The 21371-nt window shown below is 37.3% G+C and overlaps 1 protein-coding gene across 1 annotated transcript; it reads right to left on the bottom strand.

Annotated features, from left to right (window-relative positions):
• Positions 1-644: 644 nt before the first annotated feature.
• Positions 645-16261, bottom strand: LOC121372341 (glutamate receptor ionotropic, kainate 2-like). The gene is made up of 7 exons (XM_041498643.1): positions 16091-16261; positions 15313-15416; positions 9254-9341; positions 7616-7940; positions 4524-4741; positions 3703-3968; positions 645-2877 (listed from the first exon to the last, which is right to left on the bottom strand). Exons 1-7 carry the CDS (start codon positions 16154-16156, stop codon positions 2679-2681), a joined length of 1266 nt encoding a protein of 421 aa, XP_041354577.1. The 5' UTR covers positions 16157-16261; the 3' UTR covers positions 645-2678.
• Positions 16262-21371: the final 5110 nt, after the last annotated feature.

Raw genomic sequence — 21371 nt, 5'->3', positions numbered from 1 at the left:
CAAATTGTACTTCAAAGTATTACTCACAACATGAATATCGACAATGGGAAGTGAGTATATTTTCCTGAGGCAAATACTTCATTTGCCGATAATTAACGAATAGGTTTTCTTCCTTATTGCCAAGGTGGTAATAGAATAGTTTCTTTGATGCCATGAGAAGGGAAACTAGATAATTGAAGCTCTGTTAAATCTTATAAGTTGTGGAACGTTATAATAGTTTTGCTATTTTAGAAATCTATTTATAACAATTTGTCTCGTTGTTACTCTTATCTTGCAGAGGAAAATATAGTTTTATAAATTTTAATTTAGAGTACAAATAAAATGTCACCCAACAAAGAGAGAGCGAAAGATATATATATATGTATATATATATATATATATATATATATATATATATATAGAGAGAGAGAGAGAGAGAGAGAGAGAGAGAGAGAGAGAGAGAGAGAGAGAGAGAGAGAGAGAGAGAGAGAGAGAGAGAGAGAGAGAGAGAGAGAGAGAACAGACATAGACACACATTACAATGATATTTTTAATATAATACACTTGGTATCGCTGATGTTTTTTAAGTTAACAAAAACAAAACTGAAAACAAACTTCTTCAATTGATTTTAAACAACATTTATTTTATTTTCATACAGTTGAAATGGAATAACAGACAAATCATATATTAAGTCTTCTTCCTACAAATTTCCATTTGTGATGTTTACATTTAATACATTATTAATGGTATAGACAACTTCCGGATTACACTGAAAACGTGCTGTCGTAGTTCAGATCATGCTGAACTTCCACAAATAACCAGCACTGTATACAATCTATACAATTTATTGACAAAACAAGCAATTACGTAGGTTAAATCAAATATTGTCCTGCCAGAGTATCCGATGTACGCGACCAAACACGTTCTGCTTATGCAAATAAGAACATGCACATAATTTTGTGCAATGAGGTAAGTTTCGTAAACCTGATCAAAATAATATGCATTTCCCTTCCGATTGCTCACCAGACAAAGTCTGCATCAAGATCTCTTGATACGTATTTACATACCTTACCTTGGAAAAAAAAAAAAAAAAAAAAAAAAAATAGAACGATTGAGAGCCGAGGGGGAATTTTGACAGATGGTGTTTCAGAAAACCACTTCACATTCAGCATACAAGATGAAAGATCAGAATACACCAACAACCACATCAGCAACCCGCTAAAACAACGAGGATGGAGATCATGTGACCATGTAAGATCGAACAGTTCGATCACATTGATTTATTAATCATCAGCTACTGGGTGTCAAACATTTCATAATTCTGACATCGTCTTTGAGGAAACCTGTTTCATATTTTTCATTAGCAGCAAGATATCATTTATATGCACTTTCCACAAGCAGGACAGCATATGCTACGGCCTTTAATATACCAGTCGTGGGGCACTGGTTGAAATGGAAGAAAATCGAGAATATGACCACTGATGAGATTCAGTCCTACGACAAAAGCATCTCAAGCGAATGCTCTACCAACTGACCCAGTTCCCACTCCTAAGACTGAACGGAAACATATTGCTATTTGAGCAGGCCAACACATGGTTACAGAAGACTCATAAGCACCCGGAGAAGGAATGTGGAGGACAAATGAAGTTATGTGGGAAGACATGACATGGATTGGGGTGGCTTGCTCCAGAAGGTGCTACCTAAAAGAGCTCAGAGATAGTACAGACAACTGAAAAGAGCTGAAATCACAACATATGATAGGTAACAAACGAAGACATAACAATTTAACAATACTGTAGATACCGAACGCATCTCATTTTTAAAAAGAAAAATGGGTCCTTATTCTAACGACCGCCGGTAGTAGGGGAGTATAGTATGTGGTTACAAGTGCCTCTTAACAATACCACAAGTATAGCTTCTACTTTCAAGTACTTTTCTTAAATCATTATTGCAAAATCCAAGACGTATCAAGTTTTTTCCAAGATTAATGCGACCATGTGCATGTTGCTTTTAAAATAAATCTTAAACTAATTTGAACAACAAAACCATTCATATTTTCAAAATCGCATCTCCGCACTAGTCAGTCAAAAAGACGTTGTGACAATATCATGAGTTCTGCCATGAGTCACAGTCAAGTGTTTCACCATTAGGATGAGTGCCACTTCCAAGGATGACATATATACTTCGCCTGTAAGACTGCCACTCCCAGACAAATTACACAAATCTAAATCGCGAATTGTGAGTACATCTTGCCACACCGCCGCCAATATTTTCCACGTCCGTTATTTTAATCTAAGGAATGAAAATTACGTACACGATTTTCACCCAAAAGATTAAAATGAATGTACACGTCAAAATAGTTTACAGCTCCAGACATCATTTTAGTCATTGATCCGTCCATGAAAAAACCCCAATACAACTACCATGATGGCAGATGCTATCGGTGTGAATGATGTTATTCCAATTCCACTTGATGGTGTAACCGTATCAGTCGTTACTGTCGTGATACTTCCAATATACATGACAGAGCTCACTGGAAACTAAATCAGCTGTGTTCACGTGCAGAACATTCTCCAAACAATGATTGCATCAGGTGTTCATGAAGAAACAAGCCAATTGCAAACTGTCATGTTGGCAGATGCCATCGCTAAGAATGATATTATTCCAATTCGAGCTGATGATGTAGTTGTACCAGTTGTTACCGTCGTAGTTTTTCAACAGTGAGTATGACCGTCCCCACGAACAGACCGATACACAAGACGTAGAACGCACTCTGCATGTCGACAATGTCAATGACCCGAGCCACAAGTTCCTGCTCACCCACACACATGTTCCCCTTCGGCCACCATCGCTTCTTCCAAATATCCAGCAGTCCGCTTTGTTCTATAGCCAGCATTCTGTCAATTCACAAATAAAGGGGTTAATTATAACTACACTTGTCATAAGAAGCAAATTTATTAGAACATAATTGTTTTTAAAAATAGCTTTTCAGTTTTAATAAAGATAAATACATTATGGATTCTTCATTTTACATCATAATATGTACATTAATACACAAACCTTGTATTCTTTAAAAACATTAAATTATTCCATGTCATTGTACGAGTATGTACAACAATCCCTGACCTTTTATGGCAATCTTAAAGTCACTGATCATAGTTCCTAGGTACTTGCATTATGTTTCGCTTAATTTTGAAGGTCAGGACGCCCAGGAACATTAAATTTGACAACATTCGTACTTTAACGGTGCTATTTCAAAGTAACATAATGGCAGTTTGACGCCAAAATTATCTATTTTTGCTGTGAAATGTAAACATTGTATCTTCAACTATATACTCATAAAATTACAACCAAATAATTTAATAATTCTTACGATGTAACAAGACGGGGAACTAGTAGCATTCAGTGTATTTTCGAATGTATCCATACACAACGGTGTCTTCCATGCCAGCTAATTTATAGTGTCAGAACAAAGTTAACGTTTGTTTTGTTTAAAGACACTACACCACATTGATTAATTAATCATCGGCTATTGGATGTGAAAAATTTGGTAATTCTGACACATAGTCATGAGAGGAAACCCGCTACATTTACTCAATGCATCAAGGGACCATCCGACAGACATAACAGCACATACTACGGCCTTTAATTTACCAGTCGTGGTGCACTGGCTAGAACGAGAAATAGCCCAATGGGCGTGTGAGAACAACGAGAGCACGCACGTGTCTGAGAAGAGTTTCTTGTAGGGCGACATGTTGGGAAGTCCGACCGCGTACTGGATCTGGTAGAACGTCTCCTCCAGCATCACGAGATCGCAGTTCGCCTCCGACCACAGCTGAATGATGTCGCCGTCGAAGAAGAAGATGTAGTTGCCGTTCTCCACCTTGGCCTTGTGAACGCCGTCTAACGAGCTCAGCACGTTCTGATCCGTGCTGGCAAAACGCTGCACGCCGTTCCAGATGTCTTTGTACACAGTCAGATTAGACCGCTGGAATAAAAGGCGCCAAAATTACTTCAAGAAATTTGCGCAATATTTTCCTTTTTGACTTAATCCTACGAGACATTCAAAATTCAATAGCGCAAAAATTTCCCCCGCTCGCCACCGATCCCAGTCGGGCTGCTGGTGCTCTGTTGCACTTTCCAGCACAGGCGGTTCATTCTCCAACCCACCTCAGCCCTTTTCCTATCCTGAACGGAGGAGACGACACAAGCCGGCACCTGCGCCCATGACAAGCGTGCGCACAACTTGTTCTGAACGTGCACGCTGGAATGAATGAATGAATAGAACTGGAAAGAAATAGTTTTGCTTAATGACACCTCAGCGAAACTACAGCTCATTGGTGTTTAACAAATATTATTCGAAAAAGAAGAAACTAGCTGCTGCCATATAAAGGGATGCTTTATATGTACTTTAATGTTTCATAGACAGGATTGTACATACTTCGGCTTTCGATATAGCAGTCGTGGAAGACCAGATAAGAATGGGGAAAACCCGAGCCATTGTCTAACTATGTCTTCCTGTCTTTCTGTGTATAGCACATACCGTAAACAAGGTGACCCACATACTTCCTCCAATTGTTCCCCACTCGTAAGTATCCTGCTTGGCTACTTCTGCCAGTGTTTTAAATGGCGGACTCGTCTTCTTTACCGTCAAGAAGGCGACGAGACTACCGCTGTACGCCGCGATGATGATCGTGCTGAAGAACCACAGGAAACTCACGAACACTTTGGTTGTTCCTGACACGTGCTCATATCTGGCGTCTGAAAGAAACAACCCATCGACAAATATTCTCAAAATGTACATTATATACACGTAACTTCATGCAATTTTGCATATTGCCCAAGACCCAGCGGCAGGGCTGTAGCTTGTTGGGAGACAAGGAGACAGTAGCCCCTAGAAAAATACTCTGTTGAAGTTGAAGAAGACTCAATATTAGTTCCGCGACTACATTAGTGCCATATTTCGCGCTCAGGTCAGGTCAGGTTATAGGTTTAAGCGTGCACATTCAGAACAAGCTGTTGTAGCTCACGCCTGTCATGGACGCAGGTGTCAACTTTCACCAGCTCCTCATCTAGGACAGGAAAATATTTTTTTGGCTGGTATGTGCAAGGGAGCACAAGCAGCCCGACCAGGGTCGGTAGAGGGCGAGAGTTGGTTTAGTGCTACTGAATTTGCATATGCCCCGTAAGATTAAAGCCAAATAAAAAAGGTTGTGTAATTTCTTCAAGGTAATTTGGACGCATTATTAAGAATGGTTCATCAAAATTGAAATTGGAGCTAACTGATTGATTTGACTTAGTTTATCGAAAGGTAGCTCCTTCGCGCTCAGGGAATGATGCCCTCAGCTACACGCCTCAAACTGATCAGAACTTTATTACACCCAGGTCGTTAGGCAACGGCATATGGTGAACCATGAACAACATTGTTTAAAACGTAAAGTTGGTTTTATTTAACGACGCCACTAGAGCACACTAATTTTGTCATTCGGACACTGTTTTTTTTTTTAGAGGAAACCCGCTGTCGCCACATAGGCTACTCTTTTACGACAGGCAGCAAGGGATCTTTTATTTGGGCTTCCCACAGGCAGGATAGCACAAACCATGGCCTTTGTTGAACAAGTTATGGATCACTGGTCGGTGCAAGTGCTTTACACCTAGCCATTGAGCCTTGCGGAGCACTCACTCAGGGTTTGGAGTCGGTATCTGGATTAAAAATCCCATGCCTTTACTGGGATCCGAACCCAGTACCTACCAGCCGATGGCCTAACCACGACGCCACCGAGGCCGGTAACATTGTTTTATACGAATAGATCAATATCTCTCTCATAAGAATACGACGTTTCAGAAGGATCTGTTATAAACATAATTCAGTCTCTGCCCCTAACATTGCTTAGTTTCTTAAAGGGACGTTCCTGAGTTTGCTGCAATTTTAAAGATGTTATCGACTAACAGAGACTTTTTAACGATTGTAATTACATATCAAATATATTTTTCTGCATAACATATTAGTGGCTGAATGTTAAACGTGTTTCTGATCGTTCTAATATTTGTACTAGGTTAAATTTCATTTTATTTCCTAAAATATAATTTTTTCGTACGTATGAAATCATTTGAAGACAAAATCCAGTTTGGGCTTATTACAAATATTAAGAAACGCATTAAATATACAGACACTGATATTCTAAACAAGAAAATATATTTAATATGTAAGTTTAATCGTGTAAAAATATTTTATTTGTCGGAAACATCTTACAATGCAGCAAACTCAGGAATGTCCCTTTAATCAAGCGAGGTTACCACCCCTGACCCCCCCCCCCCCCAACACACACACCCCGCCTCATATACATATGGCCACTACTACATAGAGCTAAACGTATGTCACTGAACATTTAATTAACTTGGTGAAGAAAATTAAGTAACGGATTGATGATGAGGGAAATAGAGAAATGTATAGATTTTTTCAACAGAATGAATGTCGGAAACCAATTTGGCTTGTGATTAAACGTATTTCGAGGTAAGATTACGTGATTTGATAGCGTGATTTGTTATCCAATATCGTCTGCTACCAGTTTATTACTAATTTTAGACGGTAATAAAGACACAGGCGGAAAAGACAACGGAAATATACGAATTGAAATTTTTTTTAAATAGAAACAATTAGCATTTTGACGTTTGACGAGGTTTTTTTTTTTAACCATTTTCTTATTTTCCTTATTTCCGTTACCTAGTCTTTAAAGATTTTTTTCAACCTAAGTGCATTCGTAATACCGGAAACACCAGCTGCATGTAGAAATATTTAACGCATACTGTCATTGGTGTCACATACATAAAGTTACCAAATCAACTTAACTCATTTTAACTAGTAAATGATCATATTTAATTGTATAATTTGCATGGATTTGCATGGATGTGCGAGTTTGACATTTCATGAAAAAGCAAAGTCTATTTTAATTTGATTATGATGATAAAGCATGACTGTATTTAAATATTTAAATTTTAACTTTAATATATATATATATATATATCTATATATATCTATATATATATATATATATATATATATATACATTTAATATTAAATATACCAGCACATTCGCTGACAATTTTTGTCTAAGGAGGCAGCAGTAGAATGGACAATGTGCCTTCTGTAATCTAGTATAAGAAATAAGAATACATTTTGAAAATTCAGGTTTGCGACATCTAGAGCTACAAATGTTAGCTATTGTATTTAGTCAAAATATTTGTGGTCTGGAAAATGATGGGTACGTGTGTTTACCAGACGAAAATAAATCATACGCAGAAGATATGATACTAGTCTTGCTAACTCCACGCATAGTAAGGAGTACGCACGTGTACGTACACACGTGTGTGTGTGTGTGTGTGTGTGTGTGTGTGTGTGTGTGTGTGTGCGTGCGTGCGCGCACGCCTGTGGGTGGTAGCAGCAGGAACCAAATAATCCGTTTTAAGTCTGTTTAGTCTGCTGTCATATGTTAAGAAACAACAGTAAAATATGTCAAAACTATGTAAGTTACTATGCAATATTACATTTTTATATGTAATTTTCAACGTAGGATATCTTTTGGAGCCCTCCACCCCTCACAGTAATGTGATAATTTGTGGCCTGTGGAAACTCACGGTGTTTGATAAAGGTTCCAAACGTGTACCACACACTGTCTGTGAGGATGAAGTCCTTGCTGTATTTGTATTTGTGGCTGGTCTTTACGTGAAGTACGGCTTTCTTTGTGGTGAACAGGATGAGCGCTGAGCAGACGAACACGCCACCTAGCGCCACAATGACTTGCCACTTGAACGGACGGAGTAGAGTCTTCCATTTGGACTTCACTGGATCTGGCATCCGGTATATCCCTTTCCCGTAGTCGTGGTAGAAAGGGTAGATGAAGTCCATGACCACTTCTCTCTCCTTAGTTACGGTCAGTGGTCCTACAACCAAGTCCACCTCCTGTTAAATGATTTCAAAAATGATTTTTTTTTCTTCTAAAAACGAATGCTCTCAAGGAAATGATCAGCTTTTGGGGTGGGGAGGTACATGTAACTGTCTTATACGTAGGACTAAATTTATACATCTACACTTAAATTTCGAGAATTTGAATACACACCCTCCCCTCCAAAATTTATATTTAATGTTATAAGGATTTATTACAGTAATACATATGGAAATAAAATAAGTAGATGTATACGGTCGGCAATATAGGTAAAATCAACAGACAATAGTTCAAGAAGCGATTTTCTAGAACAAATATATGATCCAGCCCAGAAATACAAACTTACATTTAGATACTTATTTGGTTTGGTTTATTTTGTACTTTGATTTTCACGTTTATATGTAAACGACATAAATGTTATAAAATATACACAATCTCAGTTAATATTTTAAATGTACAATTTATTGTCATGCTTAGTAGTGCGCTGTATGTGGTTGTACAACATGCCCTTCTTAGTAGGTTCCGCGATTATTTGTATGTATCTGTCAGAATTACGATCCTATAACTATGATTAATTTCAAACTTTGTAATAAAAATGAAATTAAACATTCAAGCGTAGTAAAAAACAAAAAACCTTTGTGTGCACTTAGTTCTGTAGTCGCACTTAGCTATGTATCAATATTCCTTTTCGCCATCTCAGAGCCGGAGATTAACAACAATCAATAGACGTGTACACACTAAATAACTTAGTAAATAGCCTCCAGGCGACGGGACTGCCTTACTTTATATTTGTCTTTTAGATCTGTATACATCATGGTCACATTTAGAGACTATTCATCAAATATGTTATTATTGATAAAATGCGAGATATATGTCAGCGGTCAATGATCTGATACTGAATGTTAAATAGAAGTATTGATTTAGAATAAACTGCAGTATTTCCCACTGGACATACTTTACAACCTTTACCGCGGAACAAAAAGGTTTACGCGATTTCTATATACGCACGGTAATGTATTAAACTCGACCAGTGACATAAATGTTTTTGATAATATTTTGTAGCACTATTCAAATTTTTTAAATTAATTTTTTTTCCTAAGTTTACAATTATTTTACTGTTATAGTTAAAGAGGAAAAACAAATTAAGCATCATATTGTTAGGTGTAGATAATCGGCCACTGTTCTAAAATATATATGAGGCCAATCCCTCCCCACATTTCCTCCTGTGGTTTGAATTACTATTAACTATGTTTCAGAACAGTGACATATACTATTACTCTAAATTTAATTAGTACATTATACCAAACTACAATTAAAATGATACAATTACCTCTCTTTGTAATAATCCAACGAGACCTGTCCAGGAATTATTGACTAATGTACCGAATTCCCCATCCGGTGTCTCCATGACTTCATAACTTGTTTGAAGAAGAGAAACAAAATGTTATTGCACCATGGTTATATGTATGTATTGAATCAATGTTCAGCACTTAATCATTTTTTGGTTTGTTAAGCTGCAGCTATACAGTGTGTCTTTTAGTAATGATAATATTTATCGTACGATTCAACGTAAGCTACATAATAAGCGAAAGATGATCATCAGACGTTTATTTTAAATGCAGACAAATATGATATGTGTGCACATGACTAAACACACACACACACACACACACACACACACACACACACACCCTCTCTCTTTCTCTCTATCTGTCTATTATATCTTTCTCTTTTTTCTCTCTCTCTCTGCTTGTCTGTGTCTTTGTCTCTGTTTCAGTATCTCTCTTCCTCTGTTTCTCTCTTTAGTTATCTTTCTTTCTCCCACTCGCTCTCTCCCTCTTTGTGTCTCTCTCTCTCTCTCTCTCTCTCTCTCTCTCTCTCTCTCTCTCTCTCTCTCTCTCTCTCTCTCTCTCTCTCTCTCTCTCATATATATATATATATATATATATATATATATATATATATATATATATATCGTTGTGTGTGTGTCTGTCACTCTCTCTGCCTGTATGTATCTCTATTTCAAAATATCTCTGTTTCTGCCCCCACCCCCTTCTCTATGTATGTCTCTTTGTGTCTGTCTGTCTCTCTCTCTCTTTGTCTATATATTGTTTGTGTGTGTCTCTCTCTGCCTCTCTCTCTCTCTCTCTCTCTCTCTCTCTCTCTCTCTCTCTCTCTCTCTCTCTCTCTCTCTCTCTCTCTCTCTCTATATATATATATATATATATATATATATATATATATCGTTGTGTGTGTGTCTGTCACTCTCTCTGTATGTATCTCTATTTCAATATATCTGTTTCTCCCCCCTCTCTCTCTCCCCCCCTCTCTCTCTCTCTCTCTCTCTCTCTCTCTCTCTCTCTCTCTCTCTCTCTCTCTCTCTCTCTCTCTGTCTATATATGTGTGTGCGTGTGTCTCTCTCTGCCTGTCTGTCTGTCTCTCTTTCTCTGAGCCGGGATTTAGCTTAGTCGTTTGAGTGCTCGCTTGAAGTGCTTGCGTCGCAGGATCGAATCACCTCGATGGATCAATTCAACTGATTGGGTTCTTTCTCTTTCCAACCAGTACACCACAGCTGGCCAAAGACCGTGGTATGTGCTTTTCTGTCTGTGGGAAAGTGCATATAAAAGATCCCTTGCTGCACAGTGGTAAATCGTTCGTGTGATGGGCTATTTCTCGCTCCAGCCGGACGACCAAAAACACACTGATAATTAGTGATGTTATCAAAATACCGTGGCTAATTAAATTTATGTTGACATAATGCAAATTCAATTCTGATTGGATCCAGTCTTTTGGTTTGTAAATGCCCTCTCAAGTACATGCCATCTTACACTGTACGTTTATTTTATTTATTTTATTCTTCCCCCACTTTTTTTAACCTTTAATTCACATTTTACGTGACGATAGCAAAAGTTAATCGCATTTAATCTCTGTCTAATTACTTCAGATATTAGTTTGATTAACTAAAGTCACGCTAAATCGGTGTAAAGGCGTCTATGGAAACAAGCCAACGATATAGTAAAAGCTCTATAAATAACAACCTAGGTGTAATTTAAAATTTCTCGTTGGTGTTTTTAAAGGTTACGGGGATAATAGCATTCAGTGTGCGATTAACACGTAAAAGAGCCAAAAAGGGAATAAGTCATTACTAGAGCCGGTACCGGCTCCAACCCAGAGCGAGTTTTAACACCACTACACTCTCTTGACTTTCACTAACCACTAACAACTAACACGCTGTCCTGGACAGACAGCCCAGATAGTTGAAATGTGTTCTCAGGACAGCGTGCTTGAACCTTAATTGGATATAAGCACGTAAATAAGATCAAATGAATGAACTGAATGAACAAAAACTAAGTTATCTCATCCCATGCTTTAGTTTGCCATGTTTTGTAAAAATATCATTAAAAAACAGTATAGAGATGTTTTTGACATTTTCTATCTTAATACAACATTTCACGCGAACTATCGTTCTGTTCGCGTGATGGTTACGCGACTTTAAATTGACGGTTACGTGCTAAACCTTAACATTCTAAAATTAAATTAAAAACGTCAATATCATCAGAAATTCCCTACTCAAATATAATTCATGTAAATAAACAATCGGTTACTTGGATAAAAATGACGTGAACCAGGTTCCGGTGACCTAAGATATTGAAATATTGTTTTAAAGAAAAACTCCCAGATCATTGTAATAACTAATGGTGTATATGCATACCAAATTATTTTAATCCTAATTGGCTTCAGTGATGTAAGACATCGGACTTAAAGCTGATAGGTACTGGGTTCGCCTCCCGGTACCTTCCCCTACCCAGAGCGAGTTCTAACGACTCATTGGGTAGGTGTAAGAACACTACACCGACTTCTCCCTCACTAACAACTAATCACTAATCCCCTGTCCAGTTCAGACAGTCCAGATAGCCCAGGACACCGTGCTTGAACCTTAACTGAATATAAGCACGACAATAACTATAAATGAATGAATGAATTTTAATCCTGGCTCCCACTAATCATATATTAATTTCACGAACGACCGATAATTAATCACAAATTTTGTGATTAAATCAATTGTGATACATCTGAATGCAAAACGTTGAGCTGTGATTATTGACTGAACACTACAAACAGAGACACTATATTTCAGAGGATGCAATATTCACAGGGATATAAATTAATTGATTTCTCACTGTAATACACGGTTAAACCTGTCTAAAATGACCACCCAAGGGACCCGCTAGATATGGCATTGATGAGTATGTACGGAAGAGGCTCACCTACTGTGGTTTGAATACACAGGAGGTCTTTGTATGCGGACCCACTATTCCTCGCCGCAATATTCAATATTCCTGTCTCTTGCATATTTCATGGTTTTATTGCATTCTACAAAGGTATTTGATTATTACCAGTAATGCAACTGGGAATAAAATAGTTCATTACAGGTTTAAAACGTATTGTAGACGTGCATTCATAATGCGTCTTTATAGGCAAGTCGTTATTAATTAATCAGCTCTGTGTAATACTTTGGCAACAACCCACATTATGAAAACACTCAAATGAGGACGTCGCCAAGAGTAATATCAAACACAAATATTCCCCCTGTGCCGTATGCTATACCACGGGAAACAGCTCTGGCCGCTTATAAACCTAAAAGTCTAGACTTTAAAGGGACATTCCTGAGTTTGCTGCAACTTTTAAGATGTTATCAACTAGCAGATCCTTTATAACGATTGTAATTACATATCAATTATATTTTTCTACATAAAATACTAGTGGCTGTATATTAAACGTGTTTCTGATCGTTCTAATATTTTTACTAGGTTAAATTTCATTTTATTTCCTAAAATATTATTTTTTCGTACGTACAACATTATTTGAAGACAGAATCCAGTTTGGGCTTCTTACAAATATTAAGACGACCAGAAACACATTGAATATACAGACAATGATATTCTAAAATTTGTTTTTATATATTTAATATGGAAGTTTAATCGTAGAAATATTTTATTAGTCGGAAACATCTTACAATGCAACAAACTCAGGAATGTCCCTTTAATAAAGTCCAGACTTTAACGTCATGGCAACGCCATTCAAATAGCATCACGTTAAAGTCTGGACTTTATTAAAGTCCTGACTTTAAATTGTATAAGCACGGGCCCAGATCATGAAAATCTGAATGACAAAACCGTATTCTGATATCGTATTCTGGGCGTAAGCCTGAGGTCAAAAATGAAACATTTGCGGGCATCAAATAGACAATAACACTCTAAATCTAAACACTCAATATGGTTATGTCCATTGTAAACTGAATCGTTTTTCTACGGAGCTAACTGTATATTTGGTATTTCTTGAAGAAAAAAACCTGGCTACAATCTAACCGTAGATCCTAGAATCATCAACTTTGCCTGTTCCAATTGCTTATGACGTCACTTTTTAATGACGTCATTAGCTTTCCGGGTGTTATTTTCATTTGATCCCAGAAAAAGAATGTAATTAATCAATCACAATACAGAACACACTCGCCATTAGTTTATAATTTTTGTTTATACAAACTGGCTACAGCATTCAGTATTGGACTAATAAATGTTTCTTTAAATTGACCACTTTTGAATGCTTTTCGAAGAAATACTCTATTATGTGAAAATTGGCTAAAACAAAATGATTTCCAGTGTAGCTTTAATATCTCTGCACAAGGCAGAGTCGAAAGGATGTTAGCCTAAGACGTGATTGCTTCCATAATCCATAATCAGGTGCTCGTCCTTAAGAAGACTGCCACTCCGTTAGGAGATCAGTAACAGGATGTTTCATCCCTGTTTCGCCGCCTGTAAGAGGACTGTCACTCCCAACAAAAGCAAACGTGAGCGACTCCAACCGTAATGTGGGACACAAATTCCCTCAGTGTTGTATGTATACCACGAAGTAGTAGCCCGTAACATTCCCATTGTATGTATGTTATTGAACCGTCTTCCCGAGAGATTGCCCTTTACACGTATCTGTAACCATGCTACTGCCCAGTTCAAATCATTCAAAGACTATTGTCATATTTGTTTTCATAAAAAGGTAGCTTAACCAGCTACCACTCTGTTAAACGGACATTCCTGAGTTTGCTGCAATTTTTAAGATGTTATCGACAAACATCGACTTTTTAACGATTGTAATTACATATTAAATATAATTTTTTGCATAAAATATTACTGGGTGTATATTAAACGTGTTTCTGATAGTTCTAATATTTGTATTAGCTTAAATTTCATTTTATTTCCTAAAAAAGTATACAGACACTGATATTCTAAACAATAAAATATATTTATTATGTACGTTTAATCGTAGAAATGTTTTATTAGTCGGAAACATTTTACAATGCAGCAAACTCAGGAATGTCCCTTTAATGAAAAAATTATTTATTAAAAGTGAATTTGTTGCAGGTAAGTGAAATGAATTAATCACTATTAAGGTTGACAATGGCCAACTTCAAATAGATTTCTGTAGGTACCAGTTTCCAATTTTATATGAGAGCACCGGTTACTCTGGGACCAATCAAATTGAAGTTATAGCTGCGATGCCAGGTGCATTAATATTTATGTGTGTAATTGTCAAACTCGACGTACATACAATATATAGATATTTATCCATCAATGCATACATACATAGATACATACATAGATACATACACACACACACACACACACACACACACACACACACACACACACACACACACAGATTGTAGACCCCATGCATGTGGTTGAGTTAAAGAGTATCCTTTTTATGGATGCCTAAATAGCTCAGAGCGCATCGTGGTTAGTCTTGCAATTTGCGGGCGATTCGGTGCCACAGGTTCGAGTCCCAGCAACGGAATAGGACAATTTGTGAGGCCAGAAAGGATTTAATTATCCCCTGCGCCATTGCGTTAATATCTATGTATGTAACAGTCAACCTCGACATAATACAATATATAGATATTCATACATCAATACATACTAGCCAGTGCCAGGTCTGCCCACTTTTAATGCACGTAAGCGGGATCGACCGTGTAGATTGTAGTCCCCATGCATGTGGTTGAGTTAAAGAGCATCCTTTTTGTATGGATGCCTCAATAGCTCAGAGCGCATCGTGGCTAGTCTTGCAATTTGCGGGCGAATCGGTGCCACAGGTTCGAGTCCCAGCAACGGCATGGGACAATTTGTGAGGCCAGAAAGGATTTAAGTATCCCCTGCGCCAGTGCGTTAATATCTATGTATGTAACAGTTAACCTCGACATACATACGATATATAGATATTCATACATCAATACATACATACATACACACATACATACATACATACACATACATACATACATACGTACATACATACATACATACATACATACACACACATATATACACACATACATACGTGAAATTAAGAGATAAAGCCAGCTGATGTAGAAGATCCATACAGATTCCCTCAAAGACGTCCCTTCCATTCTTGTCTTTATTCCTTTCAACAAATGGCGACCACTGAAAATATTGACGAACTCTCATATATGTTATCTTACTTCGTTTGGGTGTCGACATGTTTCTTGTTGGCTTTCTTACTGGTAGTCCAAACATTGGAGTTATCATTCTTTGCGTGCAATATACATGTATTTGTAGACTGAAAAAAGACACAGGGAAGTAATATTTTACACTCTTTTTAAGTTAATTTTTAAAATATTAACAAGCTGGCGAAGATGGAGACACCCCTTTCTAGATTAACACTTTTTAATATAAATGCAATCAAATGTATGATAATTAATGTGTACATGTGTGTGAGAGAGAGAGTGAGTGTGAGTGTCTGTATGTGAGTGTGTTTGTGTGTGAGAGAGTGTGAGAGTGTGCGTATGAGTGTGAGTGTGTGTGTTTGTGTTTGTGTGTGTCTGAGTGTAAATGTGCGTGTGCGTGTGCGTGTGTTTGTGTGTGCGAGTGTGTGTTTGTGTACGTGCCTGTGTGAGACATAGTTTTGACGTGTGTGTGAGCTCCCATGTGTGCATACATTTGTTCATGTGTATACACAAATGGGTATTCGTACATATTTGTGTGCATGCGTTCTTACTGGAGAAAATATAATATCAATTAAGTGTTAAACACATTCTAATTAAAGCAATGGGATTTTTTTTTTTAACAACAATTGTAGTTTTTCGCATTCGACTTACTACAATTGTAGCTGCCTTCAGTTTTCTGTTGTTAAAACCAAATCTGGTGTTAGGAAACAAATCCATAAGCAGACTGATTTTTCCAAAGATGTCGAAACTTCCCACAGTACTAACACAACGACCTGTGGTTTTGTAGAGTAGTGTGGAAATCTTTCCGAACACACAACTGCGATTGGCGTGGATAATCTGGCAAACAATAAGTATATTAGATTAATGGCAATTACAGAAATTATTATGAGCAGTAGGAAACCTTCATAATTTGGTCTACTGAAATAGTTTATAGGAGTTTACTGTCCTTTTTCTTGTTTTCTAGGCAAGTATAGAAGAAGAATTATTTCATTTCATTTCATTACTTTATTTTATTTCAAATTTTAATTAAAATTTTAATTAAAATTTGATGTTATTTTATTTTAATTTTATGAACGTTGACAATTGCTAACGCTAAATTATTACATTGGTATCTCCATTATAACCAATACAAGGCTAGAACATTCGACTATATTTTTCGTATAATTAGATAGGATTTTTATCATTTTATATTCCTATTCAGGGCCCAGTGGTAAAGCGTCCGCCTGATGCGCGTTCGGTGGGCTCACGACTGGTGCATCAAAGGCTGTGGTATGTGGTAGCCTGTCTGTGGGATGGTGCATATAAAAGATCCCTTGCTACTAATGAAAAAATGTAGCGGGTTTCCCTTAAGACTATATGTCAAAATTATCAAATGTTTGACATCCAATAGCCGATGATTAATAAATCAGTGTGCTCTAGTGGTTTCGTTAAACAAAACAAACTTTGTTAGGTGGTAGTGATTTCGTCCACCTCTTTTGCAGAGTACCGAAAAAAACGGCAGGGTATGGAGCTAGCCTGGTAATCTAGTCAGTGGGAACAACTCATGGACTTTGTTTCGCTTGTTCGGAATGTCATTCATAATGTAAGTAACAAGCAAAAACAAGCTTATTCAATGCCTTTGTGTTAAGGTTTTTTTTCTTCTTATTCATTACATGATTAACTCCTATTATAAAATGGTACTTTAGTTCTATCAAATGCTCACCACGTGTATTGGTGTTTGTTTTTGTTAGGTTATGCATTTTATTCTTGGTGGTTTTATTGCTTAAAAATATAATGCGTCAAGTAATTATTGTGCCGATCCATCAGTAGCATTTATTTATTTATTTATCATTGTTATTATTATTAGTAGTAGTAGTAGTAGTAGTAGTAGTATTAGTAGTAGTAGCAGTAGTAGTAGTAGTTTTTGCATTAATATCTTGTACGCATTAATTTCATGACATACAGCATGCAAAATATGACGACAATATGATGCTATAACTAATGTTTAAATAATGGTGCCAATGGTTTGTACAATGTCAGTTATGATGAACATATAAAATTAGATATTACCAGATTCAATTGACCTGACAGAGCATCCGGGAATGTAAAGATGGCGACGTGATCTAGTTTGATTGTCTTTTTCTCGAAGCAGCGACTCTCGTTAGAAGGAATGGCAAATATCCACTTGGTAAGTGACCGGATTGCCACAGTTTTCTCATCGTAAGAATTCACCTGATCAACACAGATACAAAATCAGTGTACAGTAATATTATTAGACTAGTAGGGGACTATACGTTTTATCTCTGTCTGTCTGTCCATTCGTCTGTCCCACATATAGTTTTCCGGATGTGTTTTGCACAATGCCTTGAGATATGGAACTGAAATTTTGTGTATAGCTTTATTATGTACTGTTACAGATCAAGTTTGACTTTGATGGCAATTTACCAATTTCTTACAGAGTTATAGTCCTTGAATTTAGGAGAAAATACTCTCAGAATGCTTGTTGGTACTACTCTCTGTACATTAATGGCAATATATTTTAAACAATACGTCTATAAGTATTATAAAATGTGCAGTCTGGGGGTTTTCATATATACAAGTAATAATATACAAGTAATAATATACATGTAAATCGATAATTATTCTGACGTTCAAAAGAAAATCGTTCCAGCCAGTGCACCACGACTGGTATATCAAAGGCCGTGGTATGTACTACCCTGTCTGTGGGATGGTGCACATAAAAGATCCCTTGCTGCTAATCGAAAAGAGTAGCCCATGAAGTGGCGACAGCGAGTTTCGTCACTCAATATCTGTGTGGTCCATAACCATATGTCTGACGCCATATAACCGTAAATAAAATGTGTTGAGTGCGTCGTTAAATAAAACATTTCTTTCTTTTTTTCAAAATTTATTTTCCAAATTTTGAAATTGTATTATAAAAAAAAACCTGTATGGTGGGATCTAAAAATATTTGTATGGTGCTTTCTTAATTGGTTCTTTTCGATTAAGCAACACTATTCATCAAGTTATTAAAATTTTATTTATATAAAGGTTTATTTTTTTAGACGTCAGTATATATGCAGTTCTGTCCTATCCTTTGCTGTGCAAGATGTACGGGATTTATGAAATTCTTTGAAAATGCTCCGTTTGTCATTCATTACTCATTACGTTAACTAACAAAACATGCATAATCCATTCACTTAGTTTTAACACAGAAATACACATTGATTCATAAATTAATAATCAGTGCACAGGTACTACTAACTCATTAAATATATCTCAACATTAAAGGTGTTCAGTGAACCAGTGAACTCTGTCTACATTTAATGTAAACTGATTTCTCTAGAGACCTGTAAGTGTGAAATGCAGTAACTCGATTACCTGGTGAATTATTTTCCAGATGCAGTGGCTGTGACACAGCACGAGAAAGTTTCTGTGTGCGGCTGGAAGCACATTGTAAGATGACACCAAGATGTTGTTTAGTGTTGACTGGTCTATATCCGGCTTGATCTCGTACATCAACATCTTCATAGAGGTAGACTGTAGGTTGGCCAAGCCACTCGCAGCTGTTTCTGTTTATTTCATAAAACAAAGGAAAGGACTGTATGTTTAACGACACCTCAGCTCATAGTAACTACGGCTATTTGATATCTAACAGTTATTTTGACGCCGGGTTTAGAGTATAGGAGACGACATCCGCTGCCACCACATAGACTACTCCTATCGAATACCACGTTCTGTGATATATCAGTCGTGGAGCTCTGGTTGGGATGGGGCGTGATCAAAGATTGGTTGGTAGAGCGACCGCCAGACACTCATTCTCAGATTGAGGTTTTCCCCATACTAACCAGTGCTCCACGACTGGTACATCAAAGGTCGTGGTGTGTGCTGTGTTGTCTGTGGAAAATTCGTAATCTGACACATTTTTTTATTTACAACATAAAAGAAAAGTATGGAATATTTTTAATGACACTTTGGCACAACTGTAAACTATGGCAAATTGGTGTTTAACTTTTTACATTTGGTCTGTGAATGAGAGAGAGAGAGAGAGAGAGAGAGAGAGAGAGAGAGAGAGAGAGAGAGAGAGAGAGAGAGAGGGGGGAGGGGGAAAAAAATCCGCTGCCTACCGGTAAAGCAACAAGGGCTCTTGTATAAGAACTCTCCCATAACTATGACAGTACATACCATGGACGTTAATGTACGTACGCGTCGTGAAGCACTGGTTGAGATGGAGAAAAACCCGATTTCATTGAGGGCAATCGATCCTGCAAACCATCGCATATCAGTCGTACGCTCTAACACTGAGCTACATCCCGCCCCACTTATACGATAATACCAAAATGAGATGTTTTTGTTGGTTTTAAACGAACACAGTGAGAGTGAATATATAAATAATGACCAACATCAACTACACGATCTAGGATCAAGCTTCATTTGTCTTGTGATGAATCTCAAGCACATTTTCAATTAGGTACTATTATTTATATCTTCCGATAATCGATTCGACAGGTTCTTAACACGATTGTGTGTACTCTTCCCTTTTATGAAAAACGCGCGCACAGGAAGACGAATTAAGACTAGTATAGATTTTGGGCGTTATTAGGTTATACGAAGTCAACGAATTGATTACTCTTGAAACACCGAGTGTTCTTAACTTTGTTTTTAAAGTTGGATAGTTTTAAACAATATTCTAGGAACATCCGTATTAGGATCGTGTTCATTGTGTGCGGTTTTCAATGCGAGCACAGGCGCAGGCGTGAAGCGCTGTAAGCGGCCGTGTTTACATCTATTTTATGGTTATCATGACATCAGCAGGGATTTCACACGAGGGGCGCAGTTTGTTGTAGACGACAGGCTAAAATCGTCCTTGTCCGCACACATGAAAAATGGTCTTTATCACAAAGAAGGAAGTTATTTTTTAACGATTTTTTAAAATTACGGTTATATTATATTTATTGAGAATTTCATGTTTAATAGTTCACTTGTCCACGTCAAGTGAGATCTTGCCTATCATTTGCCCGACCGTCATATCCACTTGCCCCGGGCGTTGGGCAATGGTATTTTTTATTATGATAATATGACGTCGGACATAATATGGTTAAGGACAAAATTGGTAATGAGAGAGGAAACCTGCTCCCGCCACGCAATGGGCTACTCTTTCCGATTAGCAGCAAGTGATGTTTTATATACAGCAACCCACAGACATTATAGTCTTTGTTACACCAGTTGTGGAGCACTGGCAGGAACGAGAAATAGCTCAATGAGCTCAAAGACGGGGATCGATCCCAACCTGTCAACAAATCAGGCGAGCGCTTTACCACTGAGCTATGTCCCACCTATATGACTGAACAAGACTGTACCTACCTGTGTTTTTGTCAAAAAATACGACGACATTGGGCCACTTGAGTTCCGAGACGATCTGTCCGGCCACGGTCTTGAGTAGCACTTGGTCGTTGAACATATAGAAACACGTGTCGTCCTGGCCAGACACTCGCTCGTTGAACGAGGTGTCGCACGGACTCGTTGTGTGTCCTCGCTGTTTTAGCACCTGGGCCATGTAAATCTTCTCCCACGACTGTCGAGGAATCGATCTATTGAACGTCCCGCCCAACAAAGTGATGGGGCTACGCCATGTGACTAAAACAAAATTAAGATATATCAAAATCAAATATTTTTAAAGGTGTTTTGTCTGCATATCTGATAAAATGTCCTTTATTTGATAATAGAGAGGTATCACAACCATACTGTTACTGTTACGGATAATGATAGGTCACTTCTTTGAGTGTACTTGATGACGTCACAGCAATTTGCTTCCCGCTTTTTACGATCGAAAGGTCTACTATACGTAATAAATTTTGTGGCAAAAAGTATATATAATTTAAAATATAAATAAAATACACTTCTAAGAATGCCGCCATCTTTAAATCACTAACTGTGCCCATCAGCGAAACTA

The sequence above is a fragment of the Gigantopelta aegis genome, chromosome 4, assembly GCF_016097555.1.
Source record: "Gigantopelta aegis isolate Gae_Host chromosome 4, Gae_host_genome, whole genome shotgun sequence".
NCBI lineage: Eukaryota > Metazoa > Mollusca > Gastropoda > Neomphalida > Peltospiridae > Gigantopelta > Gigantopelta aegis.
This window is presented reverse-complemented; position numbering and strand designations above follow the sequence as displayed.

Coding starts and splice junctions, on each gene's coding strand:
- LOC121372341 (XM_041498643.1), bottom strand. CDS start 16,156: ATGGATTTGTTTCCTAACACCAGATTTGGTTTTAACAACAGAAAACTG. Junction 9,342..15,312: donor GCTTTATCTCTTAATTTCAC/GTATGTATGTGT, acceptor TCTTCAAACAAG/TTATGAAGTCATGGAGACAC. Junction 2,878..3,702: donor AAGAAACTCTTCTCAGACAC/GTGCGTGCTCTC, acceptor GTGAATTGACAG/AATGCTGGCTATAGAACAAA.